Source organism: Anomaloglossus baeobatrachus, chromosome 5 (assembly GCF_048569485.1).
Source record: "Anomaloglossus baeobatrachus isolate aAnoBae1 chromosome 5, aAnoBae1.hap1, whole genome shotgun sequence".
NCBI classification, from domain to species: domain Eukaryota; kingdom Metazoa; phylum Chordata; class Amphibia; order Anura; family Aromobatidae; genus Anomaloglossus; species Anomaloglossus baeobatrachus.
This window is the reverse complement of record NC_134357.1, coordinates 431853544-431875233: the sequence shown is the minus strand read 5'-3', so window position 1 is coordinate 431875233 and position 21690 is coordinate 431853544. Positions and strand designations below refer to the sequence as shown.

Below are 21690 nucleotides of genomic sequence, written 5' to 3'. Positions count from 1 at the left end.
ATCTGACAGCTAGGATTCTTTTTGCCTCCTGATGATCCTTGAATCTAAAATGAAGGGGAAACGCGTCGAGGCGGTATGAAAACATTCATCTAAAGGGAAGTAGTTGGAATTTAACAATTCCCTCTTTGAGTGCTAAATTGTTGCATTTTGATGTGTTGTTTTGCTTCTTAACATGTAGGATTATCCTAAAACAAAAATGCACGATTGATGAATCTGCTTATCTTCATGACTATCTAAGTGCATTTTGATATACCTGCATAGTTTGAAGTTTTTGTGTGTTTCCATGCATAATGGTTACAAACGTACGGATTTAAGTAATAGCATATTGATTATTGATTAAAATCCTGGTGAGAAGGGATATCTATGCTATCAAATTACAGGTTGTGGGTTCATTACTCCATCATCTTGAATCACGTACGAGTGTTGTGCCATTTTTTAGTATTAACTCACTTCTAGTCAGGGCGCATTAAGGGCAAGCCGACGTGGAACGGGGGCGCCCAAAACAGTTACGGTGTCACACCCTCCGTTGGTAGGTAGGAGTGAGGTTTTATAGGGTGAGATAGGGACCCCATAGAGAATGTCTTCTCCCCTCTCCTCCATCTCCCTGCCCCGTTAGTGGCTAATACTTTTTATTGAGGGTGCATTGAGAAGAATTGATTCTGAACGGGGGCGCCCAGAGAAAAGCACGGTGCTATGTGTATATATATGTGTACATCACCCCGTAGGATAGATAGGAGCTTGACCTCTTAAAGAGAATATAAGGGTCCCATTTAGGTTGCTCCTATAATCTCCTTGTATGCCCCTGTGTGTGTTCACAATCACTGGGTGTGTTTTTCTAATATTTATGATACAATAAAGTTCATTATTTTATATTGATGATTGAGGCTTTCTCCGTTTCTGGTTCCAAAACTCAATTCAATTGAACCGTTTTTTGATAATGGACCTGCTGGGCCTCCTCTCAACCCCTCCCGGAGATCTCTTTCATCCTCCAGGCCCCGAGTGCTCCTCGTCTCCGAGACCGGCCGACCTTTTTTCAGGAGAAGAGTCGGATGCAGCCTCGATGCTGATTCCAGATCAGAAGGCTGATGTCAGAGGTAGGATGGATAGTCCGGCCAAAGCGGTAAGTCATACGCAAAAGCCCCAGACGGGCTCCGTGGCTACCCAGTGCTTGCATGTCTCCTTCAAACAGGTTAAACGGGCACACAGGCAATTCGGTAACCATCCAGACTTTGCTGAAATTCTATATAAGCACAGACGACAACCGGTCAAGATATTCAACAATGGTAGGTCGTTTGATTTACTTTTCCCCTTCCCTGAGGCTCCCAGGAAGGAATGGGCAGGCTCGCCTATGGTCGCCCTTCGTTTTTTTTCCGTCTGTCATCTTCCAGTACTATCTCTCCCGCACGGGGCATTGCTCCGAGACGCCACGGATCGAAACACCGAGAGAGTTGCCCGTTCAGTTTTTCTTCAGACGGCAGACACGGTACTCCTACCGCCTTCGCCGCCATCTGGCTGGCAGCATCCATGATGTCCTGGGACGATAACCTCCACAACGGTCTTCGTGCGGGATCGAGCAATCCGGAGTTCACAACATGGCTACACAGATTGCTCTAGCGGGTGAGTACATACTCATCGCATCTCTGTTAGCAGCCTACTGCGCAGTGCATGCGGCTAGCAGCACGGGGGCCATCTGTCGGGCGATCTGGCTCAGAGCCTGGTATGCGGACGCGGCTTCTAGGATATCACTTACAGCCCTCCACTTTACAGGAGGTCGTCTGTTTGGGGACTGGCTGGATCAGATTATCGACGAGATCACAGGAGCTTCGGTTCCACACACACAAGAAAACCAGGTCCCCGCAGAGGAACAGGAAGATTCTGTCCCTCAATACATACCTTTTCTGGCGTTTCTCAGCCACGCCAGCCATCAAAGACGACGTCTGGATCACAGCGCTACCCCACTAGATGACTCTTGGTCGTCATCGCTCGGGCGTGGAGGTGGGGGCGCCTGTATCATCTCAATCACGTCTGGTGGACTTGGATCACGGACGCCTGGGTCGGACAGATGCTGGACTCAGGGTACATAATAGAGTTTTCAGCAAGTCTATCGTCGGTCATGTAGGTCACACCTACTTTGCCAACAGCACAGATGTTTCCTGCGTTTCGCAATAGCAGACGATCTTTTTTGGTGATTCCGTACCTGGACGCCTTGTTCTTCTTTTTGACGACCGTCTCCTAAGTGTTCAGGTCACCATCGATATCCTGTCTCGACTCGGCTAGCTCATCAATCGGAAGAAGCCCTCTCTGACCCCGGCCAGCAGGATTACCTGTCTAGGCATGGAGTTCGATACCATCCAAGGACGCGTGTCCCTCCAAAGAGACCTCCAGATCCTCCGTCACTCCAAGCTGGAGAGTCCTCAGTCGGATGGTGGCGGCAATAGAGGGGTTCCGTTTGCCGCTTCCACCTTCGTCTCCTTCAGCTGACTTGGCCGAACAGATGGGACAATTCTCTATTCACCTTGAATCGCAGGATCCAATTGTCTCTGGGAACCCGCCGCTCGCTTCTATGGTGGACCAGCGGCCCTCATCGGTCCAGAGGAATGTTTTTTCATACCAGTACACTGGCAGGCAGTCACCACTGTGACTGGGGAGCGGTGTTCCGAAACACACGGCTCACGGTCGGTGGTCCTCCCAGGAGAGCCGTCTGCCTATCAATTTTTTTTTAGGGATCAGAGTTTTTCTCCGAGCCCTACAGATTTTTCAGCCCTTCATACAAGAATCGCCATCCAGGATCCAGTCGGACATCACCTGGGCGGAACAAGGAGCGTCATGGCGATGACATAGGTGAATAAGATCTTACAGTGGGCATAGCCTCACCTCTCCAGATCTTGTCCGCAATCATTTTTTTCCGCCGTGAAGAATTGGGCAGCAGACTATATCAGCAAGGTCTTGCGGCAGGCGAATGATCCCTCAACAGAGAGGCTTTCGAATGGATCTGCCTAAGATGAGGTATTCCGAATGTGGACCTGAGGGCTTCTCGATTCAACAATCAAGTCACACAGTTCATCTCCCTTTACCACGACCGGCAAGCGCCAGGAGTCGACGCTTGCATACCTCCGGGGAATCAGTTTTCAGGTTTCCCTTCATCTTTCTTCGGCTTCCACACTGATCCCAAGAGTCCTCAAGAAACTTAGAGGGGCATCCCAGTGACTCTCATTGCCATGGATTGACCCAGGCAAGCGTTCTTCGCAGAGCTCACGCAGCTCATCAGACACCCCATGGTAGTTTCCAGATCGTCTGAACTTCCTGTCGCAAAGTCCTCTTTTCCTTCAATATTTAGGGGGTTCTCGATTTGACCCCATGGCTGTGGAACCATGGCTACTAGCCCAGGCAGGCTTTATCCCACAGGTGATACAGACTATGGTCAGAACTCAGAAGCCTCCGTCTTCAAACATCTACTACCGCACCGGAAAGGCCTTCTTTCAAGAGTGTGAGGTCAATGTCAGCTCATCTCCACTGGATCTGTCACTCCCAGCGTTACTTTTAATTTTATAAAGAATGGTCTGGCTCACTGATGTGGTGCTCAGGAGAAAAATTAGTTCGTATATAGAAAAAGCTCCGGCACACAATAATGTATCAATTAATTTTTATTTCCATAAATTGCTAATTCAGATATAGATGAATAACGTTTCGGCTGATGCCTTCTTCACAACTGAAATTCATATAACAAGATAAAGTATAACAAGAGAAAATCAGTACCAATATTCTTTCATATTTCATATTAGTAACTATCACGTGAATTATAACTGGTATAATAAATTATCCTTTATTACCTAATTGGTATAATGAGTGATATCTGAGAAGAACGTCAGACGCATGTAATCGTTTATATCTGGAAAAATAATAACAATGCCCACATTTCAGGAATCATAGAAATCATAAGGATACCCTAATGTATACTTAGGAATATATATCATATCCATTATTTGTGTTTATAAAGCGTATCACTGCTGTCAGTCTATAGACTTCACCAGGGCATAATCCCAATCAATAATAAATTAAAAGACATCTTTACCTTCATTTTGAAAAGACAATATATAATCATAATGCCCAAAGGGGAAGTGGTTATGGTGTTGGACCGCTATAAGACTAAAGAGATAAAGAAAAAGAATTGCTATCAGTATATCAGAAGAAACTCCGGTTGTAAACATATAAACAATATTATTTTAGGTCCAAAGTGACAAAGTGCCGCTCAACAAGGGGTTAACTGAGGAGATGAACGTGACATACCTGTTTAGCCGAGGATCAGCGGTGAAGTGAAGTGAAGTGACCGCGCTGGGGTTTAAATGTGCTGGAGAGGCGGGCATAATTAAACAATTTCCTGTGTGTGTGGAACGCATAAGGACGAGTGGCACGCAAGCCGCGCGTGCGCAGTGTACCCGGAAGTGCGCGCATGCGCAGAAGTGAAAATACGGTGTAAGTGAGCTACGGCTCCCGGAATTTCATTATAAAGCGAGATGTATTAAGTGCGCATCTGAAAAAGAGAAGAAAAGATGAATAGGGCTTTAAAGACCAGAATTAATTCTATATAAACATAATCAATGAGGCGATTAGCATAATCATTAGAAACGGACAGCATTGAATATATTCACATGGGTGCCCATATACATTAACAAGTACCCATGTGTATGTGATATATGCATATATATATACCTAATGCAATGTATGACAACACACATCATCCATGGTAATATAAAGCAGCTATGACACGATTAACCCTATATGCTAAAAGAGAGTCACAAAACACTTATCTAAGTTATATAGAATTCTAACTGTAACATGTATACACATGTGTGTGCAGGACATATGTGTCCGCACACTCACATGTGTACCCATAATTCTCATTAACACATCGGTAAATATATACAACAGAATCTACACAATAAACTATATAAAGACCTTTGATATCTTATAAAAAACCACAATAATGGAAATAGGACAAGACGGACCCCACATCAATAGTTCTCATCTTCTCTATTAAGTCCAAAAGGGGAGAGGGTATTAAGGGTGTGGATCCAATAGGATTCCCTTTCTTTTAGTTTCTTAATCCTATCACCCCCACGTCTCAAAGGTGAAATATGCTCCAAAACCTGAAACCTCATCTGAGAAATCGTGTGCCCGCACTGGATGAAATGATGTGGAATAGGCAACATAACTAATTTACATCGTATGGTGGACTTATGTTTCCCAATGCGATCTCGGACAAAGGTAATCAATGTACCCATCCTCGCACTGGAAAGGTCTTCTATCTTAAGGACTTTTTCACTTGTGATACGTCATATGTAGTATACCTGATAAAGTGCCCGTGTGGTCTCGGATATGTTGGGGAGACTACCCAACATGTCCGAAACCGCATTGGGAAACATAAGTCCACCATACGATGTAAATTAGTTATGTTGCCTATTCCACATCATTTCATCCAGTGCGGGCACACGATTTCTCAGATGAGGTTTCAGGTTTTGGAGCATATTTCACCTTTGAGACGTGGGGGTGATAGGATTAAGAAACTAAAAGAAAGGGAATCCTATTGGATCCACACCCTTAATACCCTCTCCCCTTTTGGACTTAATAGAGAATATGGGAACTATTGATGTGGGGTCCGTCCTGTCCTATTTCCATTATTGTGGTTTTTTATAAGATATTAAAGGTCTTTATATAGTTTATTGTGTAGATTCTGTTGTATATATTTACCGATGTGTTAATGAGAATTATGGGTACACATGTGAGTGTGCGGACACATATGTCCTGCACACACATGTGTATACATGTTACAGTTAGAATTCTATATAACTTAGATAAGTGTTTTGTGACTCTCTTTTAGCATATAGGGTTAATCGTGTCATAGCTGCTTTATATTACCATGGATGATGTGTGTTGTCATACATTGCATTAGGTATATATATATATGCATATATCACATACACATGGGTACTTGTTAATGTATATGGGCACCCATGTGAATATATTCAATGCTGTCCGTTTCTAATGATTATGCTAATCGCCTCATTGATTATGTTCATATAGAATTAATTCTGGTCTTTAAAGCCCTATTCATCTTTTCTTCTCTTTTTCAGATGCGCACTTAATACATCTTGCTTTTTAATGAAATTCCGGGAGCCGTAGCTCACTTACACCGTATTTTCACTTCTGCGCATGCGCGCACTTCCGGGTACACTGCGCACGCGCGGCTTGCGTGCCACTCGTCCTTATGCGTTCCACACACACAGGAAATTGTTTAATTATGCCCGCCTCTCCAGCACATTTAAACCCCAGCGCGGTCACTTCACTTCACTTCACCGCTGATCCTCGGCTAAACAGGTATGTCACGTTCATCTCCTCAGTTAACCCCTTGTTGAGCGGCACTTTGTCACTTTGGACCTAAAATAATATTGTTTATATGTTTACAACCGGAGTTTCTTCTGATATACTGATAGCAATTCTTTTTCTTTATCTCTTTAGTCTTATAGCGGTCCAACACCATAACCAGTTCCCCTTTGGGCATTATGATTATATATTGTCTTTTCAAAATGAAGGTAAAGATGTCTTTTAATTTATTATTGATTGGGATTATGCCCTGGTGAAAGAATATTGGTACTGATTTTCTCTTGTTATACTTTATCTTGTTATATGAATTTCAGTTGTGAAGAAGGCATCAGCCGAAACGTTATTCATCTATATCTGAATTATCAATTTATGGAAATAAAATATTAATTGATACATTATTGTGTGCCGGAGCTTTTTCTATATACTCCCAGCGTTACTGGCCTTCCTACAGTCAGGCTTACAGGCGGGTCTCTCGCTAGCAACCTTCAAAGGGCAGGTGTCGGCTCGATCTGCCTTTTCCAGAGAAATCTTGCATCTCGGCCGCAAGTCAGGACGTTCATCCAAGGAGTCGTCCATCTGGCACCGCTAGATCGTTTCCCGCTAGTACCAGGAGACCTCCAGCTGGCTCTAGGGTCTCTTCAATTAGCCCGGTTCGATCCTCAATCTGACGCCTATCCGGGAAGGTGGTTTTGTTGATGGCAGTCACTTCAATCAGTGGAAGGTCTAAACTGTCAGCCCTCTCATGCGGGTCTCTTTTTTCTTGTTTTCCACCAAGACGAGGTTGTTCGGCACCCGTCTCAGGTTTTTTCCTAACGGAAGTAGTATCTGAATGTGGTGATTGTGCTTCCATCCTTTGGTCCAGCCTCCATTCGATCCTTGGAGAGGTCACTGCTTACACCGGATCTAGTGCGAGCTCGGAGGAGTTACATTTCGAGATCCGCGCCCTTCTGCAACTCAGACGGCCTATTTGTCCTGCCTACTGGGCCCAGGAGGGGCATGCCTGCGTCCAATGCTACCATTGCAAGTTGGATCAGGCTGACCATATCAGAGGCCTACAGGATTAGAGTCAGGTCTTCTCCGAGGGGTGTAAAAGCCATTCCACCTGTGCAATTGGGGCATCTAGGACAATCGGACGCAGGCGTCAGCCGAGCAAGTCTACAGAGCCGCCGTGTGGTCAAGTTTTTCATACCTTTTCCAGGGTTTCCAGGATACAGCAAGCAGCTGTCGCACACCTATGATAAGCCGGTATACTTTTGCACCGAGCATTCTTACAGAGTTTTGGATATGTTTTGAATCTGTATGATTGCTCCTGTACCCACCCAGGGACTGCTTTTGGACGTCCCATGGTCCTGTGTCCCCCAATGAAAGCGATAGAGAAAGAAGGATTTTTGTGTACTCACCGTAAAATCTCTTTCTCTGAGTCTTCATTGGGGGACACAGCACCCACCCTGTTTGGATATTGGGTTGCTCTTAGTTTGCCGGATGTTACTGGTTCTTTATGGGAACACATTCTTCTGTGCCCGGCTTATTTATGTCTCTATATATATATATATATATATATATATATATATATATATATACAGTATAGGTTTAGATAAGATACTGTGTGTTTCTTGTTATTTCCTTGATTAGTTATGGTTGTTCAGGTTTCTCCTACTACTGCTTGTACACTAAACTGGCATAGATCCGGCTCAGGGTGTACACTTCTAGGGAGGAGCTAACTTTTTTTATGTCTACTTAGTGTCAGCCTCCTAGTCACAGCAGCATACACCCATGGTCCTGTGTCCCCCAATGAAGACTCAGAGAAAGAGATTTTACGGTGAGTACACAAAAATCCATCTTTTTCTACAAATAAACTACCTCACTTTGAAGAGCTGAATTATCCATTTTTCGCTTGTATCTGAACATGGGAACACATGACTTTTTCCGTGCTCTCAACAATGCCTACAATCTTTAATGAAGTAACTGCAGGTGAGCTGGTATATATTTTTTTTTTTTTTTAAAACATATTTTATTTGATGTCAGCAAGCACATATCATCAACAAGAGAACATGTTGTTACATTCCATAAAATGTCTCCGGATTGTACAATGCTTCTGTTACATCATTTTCTTTTGCATTGTCACAACAATTTCAACTCCATAGAATTATTTTAACAATAATTATCTTTAACTTAACAACCTAACCTATTTGTTCAATTCAGTTGGTCCTTTGGATGCTCCCTGCCTTCAGTGTCCCTGCAATGTCTTCCACACAATACCAAGACGTGTGTTCAAATGCTTTAATTAACTGGGTGATTTCCGTCTGTGTGAAGCTTTGCTCAATAAATGTTCTCCACTTTTTCAAGAATCTTTTAGTGGACTTCTCCTTATGTTTCTCCGAATCCAGTTTGTCGTACATCATTATTGTTTTTGAGGTATCAACTATTTCTGTATTTCTCGGAGTCTGTTTTATCAGCCAATTCCTAAGTAGGCATTTCTTAACTACAAGCAATACTACGTGTATTACACCTGGAATGTGAGCACTTGCTCTGTCAGTTTTATATTTTTTCTTTTAAGCTCCATCTTCTCTCAGTCCATCCCTCACAATGATCGTCCCCTGTCTCTTTTCTTGCTTCTTTGGTTCTATTCTTTTCTTCTTTTGTTTCCTTCCTTCCTTCTAGGGGGGTCTCTCAACTTCTCTGCCACTATGGTCCTCCTGTGGGTTTCCTGCAGCCTCTTAGTGCCTTGCCTGTAGCCAGGACTCAACTTTAGTCCCCGACTTCAGTTGCAGCCTAGTCAAGGTGGTGGGCCACGCCCCCTCACTACTTGGGTAATCAGATGCTTGCTTGGGCGCGTCTCACACTGATCAGTGTCCTCATCCCCTCCTCTTTCCCTGGCACCAGTATTTCTCCACTCTGCACCATCCCATAATCATCACAGCAGTATAATGTGGGTTCCTATTAGGATTCCACAGCTTCTGTGTCTAACGGACCTCTCCTCCAGCTATCCACTTGGTATGTTGTCTGGCCAGGGATCCTGCACAACAGCCTCCTGCAAAGCTCCTACCTCCTGGCACCTTTTAACCCCTCCCTGTATGTGTCATTTTTTTCTCTCTATATAGCTATGTCTGGTCCAAGAGCAAAATGCACACACCAGTATAGCCATCTCCTGCTGCTCGTGCACTTTGCCTTCATGTCCTGTAAGCCAAAATTCCAATCGTGCCAACCTGTGGCGACTTGTTCTGCACTCTGTTGCCCCGGCATCTGACCCAGGAACCCCCCCCCCAAGGCTCACAACAAGAATGTGTACCCCCCAGCCTAGGCAATTAACATCTCTGTCGGTTGCAGATTTCACGAAAGTATCACAGATCTTGGTCACTATCATGGAGCGGCTACCCATGTCTACCACCAGATACTATTACCACTACCTTGAGACATAGCTGTTAAAGCTGCAGTTCTAAAGTCTTCAGGTTTTTCTAATCAGGTTGTGCAGAACATGATGAAGGCACAGAAGCCATCTTCGTATACACCATTTTACCTGGAAGGCCTTCTTCCGCTGATGCAAATCTAATGAGGTGTTCCCTATGGTTTTTGCCTTACCTTCCTTTCTCACATTCCTGCAGTTGAATCTTGACTCTGGATTACCTGTCATCTCCCTGAAGTGTCAGCCCTGTTCATTCTCTTTCAGAAAGACCTGGCTTTCAAAACCTCAAGTCAGGGCTTTTCTTCAGAATGTGGATAACTTTGTTCATTACAGGCCTTCCTCAAGTCAGGGCTTTTCTTCAGAATGTGGTTCACTATGTTCATTACCGGCCTCATTAAGGGTGCTTTACACTCTGCCCTTGTCGCTGTTTCGTCATGGGGGTGATCGCTGCCGTAGCGAACAATATCGCTACAGCAGCGTCACACGCACATACCTGCCTAGCGACGTCGCTGGAGACACTGAACAATCTCTCCTTTAAGGGGGCGTTTCGTTTGGCGTCACTAAGCGGCCGCCCAATAGCAGAGAAGGGGCGGAAATGAGCGTCCGGAACATGCCGCCCACCTCCTTCCTTCCTCATTGCGGGTGGACGCAGGTAAGGAGATGTTCGTCGTTCCTGCGGTTTCACACATAGCAATGTGTGATGCTGCAGGAACGACGAACAACCAGCGGCATGCACCACCAACGATATGAAAAGGAGCGACGTGTCAACGATCAACGATTTTTGACGTTTTTGCGATCGTTGATCGGCGCTCCTTTTAGTCACACAACAATATTGCTAATGGCGCCGGATGTGCGTCACGAACACCGTGACCCCGACGATATATCGTTAGCGATATCGTTGTGTGTAAAGTACCCTTTAGATGCCGGAGATCGTAACCTGGTGCTTAGCACATTAGAGGTTCCTCTCTTTGGACCGATCCACAGCATTTCATGCTCTCGCTTTCCGTGAAGCTAACGTTCATTATTGCTATCATTTTCAGCCATTTATCTCAACTTGCAACTCTGCTCTGCGACTCTCCGTCTCTCATCCTTCACCTGGACAAGGTGGTTTTGCGTCTGATGCCTTCGTTCCTTCCCAAAATACATTTTTCCTTTCATTTTAATAAAGAAATTGTTTTTCCTTTCACCCTTCTAATCCAGCGGAGAAATCCTTACCCTGTTTGGATCTGGCCAGAGCTGGTTCATCACTACCTAAAGATGACAACTTCCTTTGGACACTCAGATTTTCTGTTCTTCAATTCAGATAGACCTCCTTGAGGTCTCATTGCCTCTAAGGCGACTATTGCCTGCTGGATTTGTTTTGCTATCCTGGAAGCTAATTCTACTTGAGTAGTGGGGGCTTCCGCCATCAGGCATCGACCTTGCATCTTTGTGAGGGTGCTACTTGGTCCTTTGTCCACACTTTGTCAAAATTTTAAAGGGTTCACACTGTAGAGCTGAGGAGTCTGCGGAAAGCTGCAGTAGGAAGTGCAGAAAAAGAACCTGACATATCTATATAATAGTAAACCTACTCAAAAATCATGTCACTAACACGTCTGTAAAGATAAAGTGGCCAACACCTTTAATGCAGTAGGTGTTAAAATATTTCACCATGCCTTTACTAGATATTATAGGATGCTCATTTTTTACTTCCAAAAAAGTTTTTTTTAGGTTGTTCACTGCACGACACGGAATTAAACCATTTTGCTAAATTTTTGTTATTCCCTCTTCTGATGCTTTAGGCTGTGTGCGCACGTTGCGTTTTTTCATGCATTTCCGCAACGTTTTGAACTGCAGCGTTTTAATGCCAAAATGCATGCGTTTTGTTTTCCAAGCAAAGTCTATGGGAAATAGGCATATTTTGTGTGCACTATGCGTTCAAAAACGCTGCGGTTTTTGTGTCAAAATTTTGTCAAAATCTCTGCGTTTGAAAAAGCAACATGTCAATACTTTTGAGCGTTTTGGCAGCGTTTTGCTAACATTGAAGTCAATGAGAATGATCAGAACGCATCCTAAATTCAAATCATTGCGTGTTACTTGCATTCTTAATTCGATCTGCATGTATATTTGTCAACAAAAACGCATCCGTTTTGGGCTGGTAGTGAGCTCAAGGGCTTCCCTGATTACATCACATCCTCAACTAGCGTAGAGTTCCATTTTGCAAAGACATTTTCTATGAGATTCTACCTATTCAACAGACTTTAGTGAATGTTTGGTAGCAGGAAATTACATCAGTAGATGTCTATTTTTATTTTTTTTTTTTCATTTCTGGAAGCTTTATTCTATCATGACAATGTATTGGAAACGCAACTACCAAAAAGCAAGTAATACGCATGTGAAAAGCAATCAAAACGCACCTAAAACGCAATGAAAACTTACTCAAAACGCATGGGTTTTTCCAGCGTTTTTGTGGTCAAGACAAAATTTGACATTGTCAAATTCTGCCAGGGGTTGCGTTTATTTCTGCAAGGTACAGAACGCAACGTGCGCACATGCCCTTAAAGCTTCCTCCAGTGTTCTGTTTTTCCTAAAGACACCAGTAAGAAAAGAGCATGTAAAATAATTTTCTTGTTTGCATTTAAGGGCACTTTACACACAGCGACATCGCTAGTGATGTCACTGGTGAAAGCACCCGCCCCCGTCGGTTGTGCGTCGCGGGCAAATCGCTGCCCATGGCGCACAACATTGTTAGTCCCCGTCACACGTACTTACCTGCATAGTGACGGCGGTCCGTGCGGCGTCACTAAGCGGAGCGGCCGCCCAATTGAAGCGGAGGGCCATAACATCCCGCCCACCTCCTTCCTTCCTCATTACCGGCGGCCGCAGGAACGGTGATGTTCCTCGTTTCTGCGGTGTCACACATAGCGATGTGTGCTGCCTCAGGAACGACGAACCACAGCAGCAACAATATTTGAGATTAGAATGACGTGTCAACGATCAACAATATGGTGAGTATTTTTGATAGTTAACGGTCGCTCCTGCGTTTCACACGCAACGACGTCGCTAACTAGGCCGGATGTGCGTCTTGAATTATGTGACCCCAACGACATCTCGTTAGCGATGTCATTGCGTGTAAAGTGGCCTTTACTCACTTGACCATCAGTTGGCCGGTGCCCCCATTTACATTAGACCGTGGGACGAACCCAATGATATCAGTGGGTTCAGCTGATGTTAGTTTAATGTGTATGGGGGCTTCAAATCTGCAGGAATTTAGACTTTGCAGAAGGAGCAAGCTTTTTGTTGTTGCCCCCATTACAGGTGAGTGACAATGATAAGTTATTTACATACCTAGCATAACATTTCTATCCTTATAAAATAAAATAAAAAAGTAAATAATATAAGGGAAGCTGAGGTGAACCTGGTCATCTTTTTTTGCTGTCAGTTTTCTATGTTTGTTTCCAAGCAACAATATTGATATTTTGATTACAAGCTACATCTATCCCAAAAAATAATTCTGCATTTAAAAAAGTAATCACTATCAATAACAGTATCATAAATATTGCTCATCCTCTACATTTGCAATAGGTACGCCGCTACAATCAAACTCTGTACTTATAAATTCAGCTTTGGGGTAGATCCAAATGAAAATTTGCAATGTTTACTTTGATGTGATTTTACACATTCGGATCATCCTATGGTTTTGCAGCAAAACTTGCTGACAGATTTGTGGCGGAAAAATCCAACACACATAGATCGACTGTTCTATTCAAGTCCTTTGTTTTTATAATATACAGTAAATTCCTTAGTAATAATTAATATTAATTGCTTACAGTAAACTGTTATCCTCTTACTTTTATTTTATAGAGTGTTTACTTATCCATGCATTTCTGCTCATTTGGATAATCATAAGGTAAGTAATCAAAAGGGTTTTTTTTTGTTATTCTTTTCTTTGTTCCTTTCCATGAGTGTAGATAACAATGCTTCCATCCTTTAAAGGGAACCTGTCAGGTGTAATATACACCCAGAACCACGAGCAGTTCTGGGTGCATATTTCTAATCCATGCCTAACTGTCCCAGGCTATAGTAGCATACTTCAAAAGATCTTTAGAAAAAGTTTTTCTCTTTCGCCTTATTGGGGGACACAGGACCATGGCACTGCAGCCTTGCAGCACTGGGGTCCTGGGTTCAAATCCCACTAAGGACACCATCTGCAAAGAGTTTTTATGTTCTCCCCGTATTTGCGTGGGTTTCCTCCGGGTACTCCGGTTTCTTCCCACACTCCAAAAACATACTCATAGGGAACCTAGATTGTGAGCCCCAATGGGAACATAGTTGCAATTGTATGTAAAGCGCTGTGGAAATAACATTATATAAATGAATATTATTATTATTATTATAATATTATATGCTGATGTTGCCAGGAGGTTGACACTATGCAAAAACTTAAGAAAAAAGTTAGCTCCTCCTCCGTAGTATATACCCTGTGACTGACCAGGTAGTAAGCCAGTTTTTTGATTAGTGTCCTAGTAGGTGGATATGGACCTGTTTCTCAGGCCCTTTTTTCATTTGTTCTTTTTTCTTGGGCGCATTTTTTAGCCTTCTAATCTCTTCTGTTCTTTTCTTCTCAGATGGGCGACAGGATGTCTCACACTCCTGTTCTCCCCCTATGTGGGAAGAGGGTAACAGGGTGCTCGGTCGCCAGGTCTCCCCTCTTCCTAAGTGGCCGGACATTGTATGCTCTGTGTCACCCCGGTGCCCCAGAGCCCTCGTATTTATGTCCGCCCAAGCTCCCCCCTCACCGTGCCTCGAGGCAGTCAGCGCTGAGAGATCGCCCACTCGTTGCGCTTCTAGGTAAGCAGCACCCAGTGTGGCAACGTAGATGGTTTCCTGAACTTGATTGCTGCTGGAGCAGAGCTGAAGTCCGTGACCCTCCTGGTTGTTACCCCGGTCGGCACAGCTTCCACAGACCACCTGGATGCAGGTAGGGATCGTCATCCTCTCCAGACAGGTCTTTTGTTCAGCATGGAGGTGGGAGGAGGAGGTCTCCTGCTTCTCCACGGCAACATCGTGCTGTCCACGGAGCATTTCGGACAGGCATTAATTTAGTCCCCTGCGTGGGCCTACAGCGCCGCTGGCCACGCCACCTTCCTCTGTGTGCAAGCACTGGAGCTGCAGGGGTGGGGGCAGTCTCTCCTCCTGAGAGAATGCTGATGCCTCGTACTGCAGCTGTCCAGCCCACAACGATATGGGCCAGAGCGTTCCTCTCAGCTCGGTGTCAGAGGGAGAGAACTTCCCTCTCGTGCTGCAGGTGTCCAGCCCACAAGAGGAGGGGCTGCTACCGCTCCTCACAACGCTTTATCTGGACACAGGAAAGCAGTGATCGGGCTTTTCTCCCGCTCTTACACACACTGAGGCTGCTATTACGCCCACGACGGCGACGCCATTTTCTCAGCGACATCTTCATAAGGACATCTCTATTCTGCCTGGGGGACACAGCCAGCGTTGTCGGCTCTTCTTCTGCATGGGGTAAACTCTTCTTGCCAGGAGACTGGCCTACAGGCCCCAGATTTTTGCTGTATATAATAGAACTTTAACCCCTCCGCGCTAGCAGCCCCCTTTAACTTCCATATAGAAGCTTAAGGTGAGCTATGATTACTGCATCGTTTGCATTATGCCTAATCCAAAAGCTGGAAAGCAGGCCCCCCCTATACTGCGTTACGCAACGTCCTGCAAGAAAAATTTCCCCTCAGCCCAGTCATCCCCCCTGTGTCAGGACTGCGATGTCCCAATTTGATGGCATCCCAGGACCCCGCCGCCGCCACGGATGAGGACAATCGCGCCCCCCGCCCTCCCCCCTCGAGTGGGCTGCCTCCCTCTCCCATTCGGTTGCTGACCTACCCAAAGTCACCCGGTCTCTGGTTTCGGTCTTGCACCACCTACCGGCTCTCCATGAGCCCCTCTCGAAGAACCAGGACGAGGCTGCTTCGGAAGCTCAGAACGACCCTTCTCCCCAGGTTCAGTGTACAGTCCCTACCAGGACCCAGAAGAAATCCTCTAATCGGGTCTACGTGTGTAGCCAATCCACATCCCATATTGACTCTGACGATTCAGAGTGTCAGTCAACCTTAACAGGGTTACCCTTTCAAGGGTCTTGCCTCTTCGGTGAAACTCTTGACAAACTCATTGTGGATGAAACTGGAGGTAAGAGCACCTCTACCACAACAGCGTTCCACTGCGCAAGAAATTTCCCTGGCATTTTCGGTCCTTTCGGGACAATCCCTCTCCGCCACATACGCAGTCTGAGCGCTCCTCCCAGCGCAGGGACCAAAAGCCTGTTCCCTCTAAATCAAACACAGCCTGGTGCTCCCGGCCTAGGCAACCACGGACTGGTGGGTCCCGTTCTCACCATGACGCTAGGACTCTGTCGTCCACCGTAGGGGGCCGACTGCTCCTCTTCTAGGATGTATGGCTTTCCTACATAGATGACGCCTTTCTTCCCTTTGGACTTGCCCCGGTACCTTGTGTCTTTACCAAGGTCATGGCGGCCGTCATGACCGTGCTTCGTCCCAGAGGTATTGTCGTCATCCCGTATCTGGACGACCTCCTCATAAAGGGACAGTCATTTCTTGCCTGCTCAGAGAGTGTGCAAATCTGCTTGGACACTCTCTCGAGGTTGGGTTGGCTTGTCAACTGCCAAAAGTCGTCTCTACTTCCATCTTAACGTTTCGTCTGCTTCGGCATGGCCCTAGACACTTCTTGAGCCCGGGTGTTTCTACCAGAGAAGAAACGATCCTCCCTGTCTCAGGGCATTCAAGTCCTCTGACGCAGATGCCGCCTTCCTCTGCGGTTCGGGATGAGGATTTTGGGGGAGATGGTGGCGGCTATAGAAGCCGTCCCATTTGCTTCGCTCTCCCCGGGAGATCCTTTCTCCCAATTCACTAGCACATAGTCACGACAGGTGCCAGCCTGATAGGTTGGGGAGCCGTGTTCCATCATCACACGGTTCAGGGTCGCTGGTCTTTTCAGGAACACTCCCTCCCGATCAACATTCTGGAGCTAAGGGCCATATTTCTGGCTCTCCAACTGTTGCTTCCGCTTCTCTCGGGTCTCCCGGTTTGGATTCAATCTGACAACACCACTGCAGTGGCATATATAAATCATCAGGGAGGGACTCGCAGCATAGAAGTGTTGAAAGAGGTCTCCAAGATCCTTCTTTGGACAGTGAAGCACACCTCTGCCATCTCCGCAGTTCACGTCCCAGGGGTAGAAATCTGGGCCGCGGACTTCCTAAACCGACAAGGTCTGGCAGCGGGAGAGTGGTCCTTCCACGGCGAGGTTTTCCAACAGATGTGTCTCAGGTGGGGTCCCCCGGACTTGGATCTCATGGCATCTCGTCAAAATGCCAAGGTTTACGCCTTCATAGTCCGCTCCCGCAGGCAATAGGCTCCAACGCCCTGGTCCTGCCGTGGTCCCAGTTTCGGCTCCCTTACATATTCCCTCCGCTTCCCCTCATCCAGAGGGTGATCAAGAAGGTCAAGGCGGAGGGAGTCTCAGTGATACTAGTAGCTCCAGACTGGCCCAGGAGGGCCTGGTACTCGGAACTCGTCCAGCTACTAGGCGACACTCCATGGCGGCTTCCCGACCGCCCAGATCTTCTGTCGCAGGGGACGATATGCCACCAGAACTCCACTCGGCTACGTTTGACTGCGTGGCTGTTGAATCCTGGATTTTAGCCAAGACCGGTCTCTCCCCCCGAGTCATTTCCACTATGATTAATGCTAGAAAGTCCTCCCCGGCTTGCAGTTAACATAGAACCTGGAGATCGTATCTCTCTTGGTGTGAACAACATGGAAAGTCGCCGCTTTCCTTTTCCTTGTCCAACATCCTGATCTTTTTGCAGGTCGGACTGGATTCTGGTCTAGCCCTCAGTACTCTCAAGGGACAGATTTCAGCCCTTTTGTTTTTTTTCCAGAAGCAGCTGGCGGCTCGACCTCAGATTCGTAACCTTCTTCAGGGGCTAGCACATTTGGTTCCCCCTATCGTCAGCCCCTACATCCATGAGACCTTAATCTTGTTTTGGGAGTTCTTCTACAAGCGCCTTTTGAACCAATATGCAAGTTCTCGCTTTCCCTTCTTTCCTGGAAAGTCGCTTTATTAGTGGCTGTCACGTCGGTGAGGCGAGTTTCGGAATTGATGGCTCTTTCCTGCCGGGTTCCCTACCTGGTTTTTCACCATGACAAGGTTGTTCTTTGGCCCTCACTGGCGTTCCTCCCAAAGGTAGTTTCTCCTTTTCATCTAAATGAGGAGATTGTCTTGCCTTCATTCTGCCCTGCTCCGGGTCATTCTTTTGAGAAGTCTCTGCATAATCTAGTTCTTGTCAGAGCCATGAGGATCTATGTCTCTCGAACTGCGCCGTTCCACAAGTCAGACACACTCTTTGTTCTTCATGAAGGGAACAAGAAGGGTGCTTCAGCCTTGAAATCCATGATTGGTCATTGGATTAGAACAGCTATCCGAGAGGCATACAGGGTCACAGGCGTCACCCTTCCAGGAGGGGTGAAAGCTCATTCCACCCGAGTGGGAACTTCTTGGGCTGTTCTCCATCAAGCTTCAGCGGCTCAACTTTGCCAAGCCACTACCTGGACCAGCGTCCACACGATCACCAGGTTCTGCAGAATACATACCCAGGCATCTGCAGATGCTGCCCTGGGGAGACAAGTCTTGCAGGTGGCGGTGGTTCACCTTTGACTCAGAGGGACTCCGCTTTCAGTATTACCTTCCTTTATTGTTAACGGTCAATTAATTTTCTGACCTTACCAGTTGTTAATGGTTTTGTTCCCACCCATGGACTGTCTCGGGGCATCCCATGGTCCTGTGTCCCCCAATAAAGTGAGAGAGAAAGTAATATTTTTGTGTACTCACTGTAAAATCTTTCTTTCTGAGCCTTCATCGGGGGACACAGCACCCGCCCTATTTAGATTAGATGTTTTTTTCTCATGCTTTGCATAATCTACAGCTATAGCTTATCCTACTACTTTTACACTAAACTGGCTTACTTCCTGGTCAGTCACAGGGTATATACTGCGGAGGAGGAGCTAACTTTTTTTCTTAAGTTTTTGCATAGTGTCAACCTCCTGGCAACAGCAGCATATAGCCATGGTCCTGTGTCCCCCAATGAAGGCTCAGAGAAAAATATTTTATGGTGAGTACACAAAAATCTTACTTTTATTAATTTATACTTTATGATATGCTAATGAGCGCAGTGACTAGTTGCAAGGGCCTTATTTTCCCATAGCAGTCTGCCATCTTAGCACGTTAGTTCGCTCTAATTGGCGTGCTAAAATGCTATTCAATGCCCATTGCCCAGCATCATCGGCGATGACGCACGTACCTGTGTCCATTTTCTCCGCTTCAGAACTCCGGGCTTAGGGTCAGTGCGCATAACCAAAAGTCCCAGCATTCTAGTCATGCGTATTATGAAGCTGGGTGTACACGTCCTGGCTTCAGAGAGTTCTAGTGCGCATAACTGGAAGTGCTGGGACTTCTGATCATGCACACTGACCCTGAACTCGGATTATTTTTTACAATTTCACAATTATTTTTCACAATTAAAAAAAAAATAATTAAAAAAAATGACAGTCTAATATGTATTTGTCATTTGTTTGATTTAGTTCTCTTTATCTACTTTTAATACTTGATTTAATTTTAGGCCAAATTTATGCAGAAATATGGAAAAATCTGAAGGTTTGAGAATCAATTAAACACCATTTTAGCTGTGTACTTACAGTGCTGGCCAAAAGTATTGGCACCCCTGCAATTCTGTCAGATAATACTCAGTTTCTTCTTGCAATCACAAATTCTTTGGTATTATTAACTTCATTTATTTTGCTTACAATGAAAAAACACAAATGAGAATGAAAAAAAAATCAAATCATTGATCATTTCACAGAAAACTTCAAAAATGGGCCAGACAGAAGTATTGGCACCCTTAGCCTAATACTTGGTTGAACAACCTTTAGCCAAAATAACTGCGAACAACCGCTTCCGGTAACCATCAATGAGTTTCTTACAATGCTCTGCTGGAATTTTAGACCATTCTTCTTTGGCAAACTGTTCCAGGTCCCTGAGATTTGAAGGGTGCCTTCTCCAAACTGCCATTTTGAGATCTCTCCACAGGTGTTCTATGGGATTCAGGTCTGGACTCATTGCTGGCCACTCTAGTAGTCTCCAGTGCTTTCTATCACACCATTTTCTAGTGCTTTTTGAAGTGTGTTTTGAGTCGTTGTCCTGCTGGAAGACCCATGACCTCTGAGGGAGACCCAGCTTTCTCACACTGGGCCCTACATTATGCTGCAAAATTTGTTGGTAGTCTTCAGACTTCATAATGCCATGCACACGGTCAAGCAGTCCAGTGCCAGAGGCAGCAAAGTAACCCCAAAACATCAGGGAACCTCCGCCATGTTTGACTGTAGGGACCGTGTTCTTTTCTTTGAATGCCTCTTTTTTTTTTTCCTGTAAACTATGTTGATTGCTTTTCCCAAAAAGCTCTACTTTTGTCTCATCTGACCAGAGAACATTCTTCCAAAACATTTTAGGCTTTCTCAGGTAAGTTTTGGCAAACTCCAGCCTGGCTTTTTTATGTCTTGGGGTAAGAAGTGGGGTCTTCCTGGGTATCCTACCATACAGTCCCTTTTCATTCAGACGCCGACGGATAGTACGGGTTGACACTGTTGTACCCTCGGACTGCAGGGCAGATTGAACTTGTTTGGATGTTAGTCGAGGTTCTTTATCCACCATCCGCACAATCTTGCGTTGAAATGTCTCGTCAAATTTTCTTTTCCTTCCACATCTAGGGAGGTTAGCCACAGTGCCATGGGCTTTACACTTCTTGATGACACTGCGCACCATAGACACAGGAACTTTCAGGTCTTTGGAGATGCTCATGCGTCCTCACAATTTGGATTCTCAAGTCCTCAGACAGTTCTTTGGTCTTCTTTCTTTTCTCCATGCTCAATGTGGTACACACAAGGACACAGGACAGAGGTTGAGTCAACTTTAACCCATGTCAACTGGCTGCAAGTGTGATTTAGTTATTGCCAACACCTGTTAGGTGCCACAGGTAAGCTACAGGTGCTGTTAATTACACAAATTAGAGAAGCATCACATGATTTTTCAAGCAGTGCCAATACTTTTGTCCACCGCCTTTTTTATGTTTGGTGTGGAATTATATCCAATTTGGCTTTGACATTTATTTTAATTTTTTTTTCATTGAAGACAAATTAAATGAAGATAATACCAAAGAATTTGTGATTGCAATCATTTTCAAAAAGATACTGAGTATTCTCTGACAGAATTGCAGGGGTGCAAATTCTTTTGGCCAGCACTGTAAGCATTATAGTGACACTTAAAAGCTCAGTACTCTATCGCACAGAAGTTTTTTTTATTGTTCATTTGCTTCCTTAATGCAACTTTTTGAATATAAGCCTTCAATGAAAAAATATGTTTTTTGCTGTTGCAGAGTGTTATATTTAAATCAGTGCTATGCAAAAATGTCATCTCCTGCTCTGGGCACCTCTGCTTACTTCTGAAAAATGTTAGATATAGCAGCAAGGATGGGGTTTTGTACAGATCTTCGCTGAATGGACAGGAGTAAGAGCATCTACAGTCTCATGGAGGACAAAAAACACGTTATAAAAAGCAGGAAAAGCAAAACGATGAATGTGGAAAGGGTTAGATCTGCGCTGCTCGATGAATAGACACATACATACATCGCTTTGAACAGCAGGAACAATCGAATAGTACAGGCATAAAGTCCTGTAAGGGGACTATTAAAAATCAATAATAGAATGTAAAAAAATGTTTTTAAAAATATGAAAAAAGTTCAAATCACCCTCCTTTTTGCCCCATTAAAAATAAAGCAATAAAAA

At 45.1% G+C, this 21690-nt stretch overlaps 1 protein-coding gene across 3 annotated transcripts in view; it reads left to right on the top strand.

Moving 5' to 3' along the window:
- Positions 1-21690, top strand: part of SYCP2 (synaptonemal complex protein 2) — a 398741-nt gene that overhangs the window by 52230 nt on the left and 324821 nt on the right. For all 3 annotated transcript variants that reach the window (XM_075347762.1, XM_075347763.1, XM_075347760.1), the window contains exon 8: positions 13628-13673. In XM_075347762.1, the coding sequence (XP_075203877.1) occupies positions 13628-13673 (46 nt within the window). The remainder of the gene's footprint in view (positions 1-13627; positions 13674-21690) is intronic.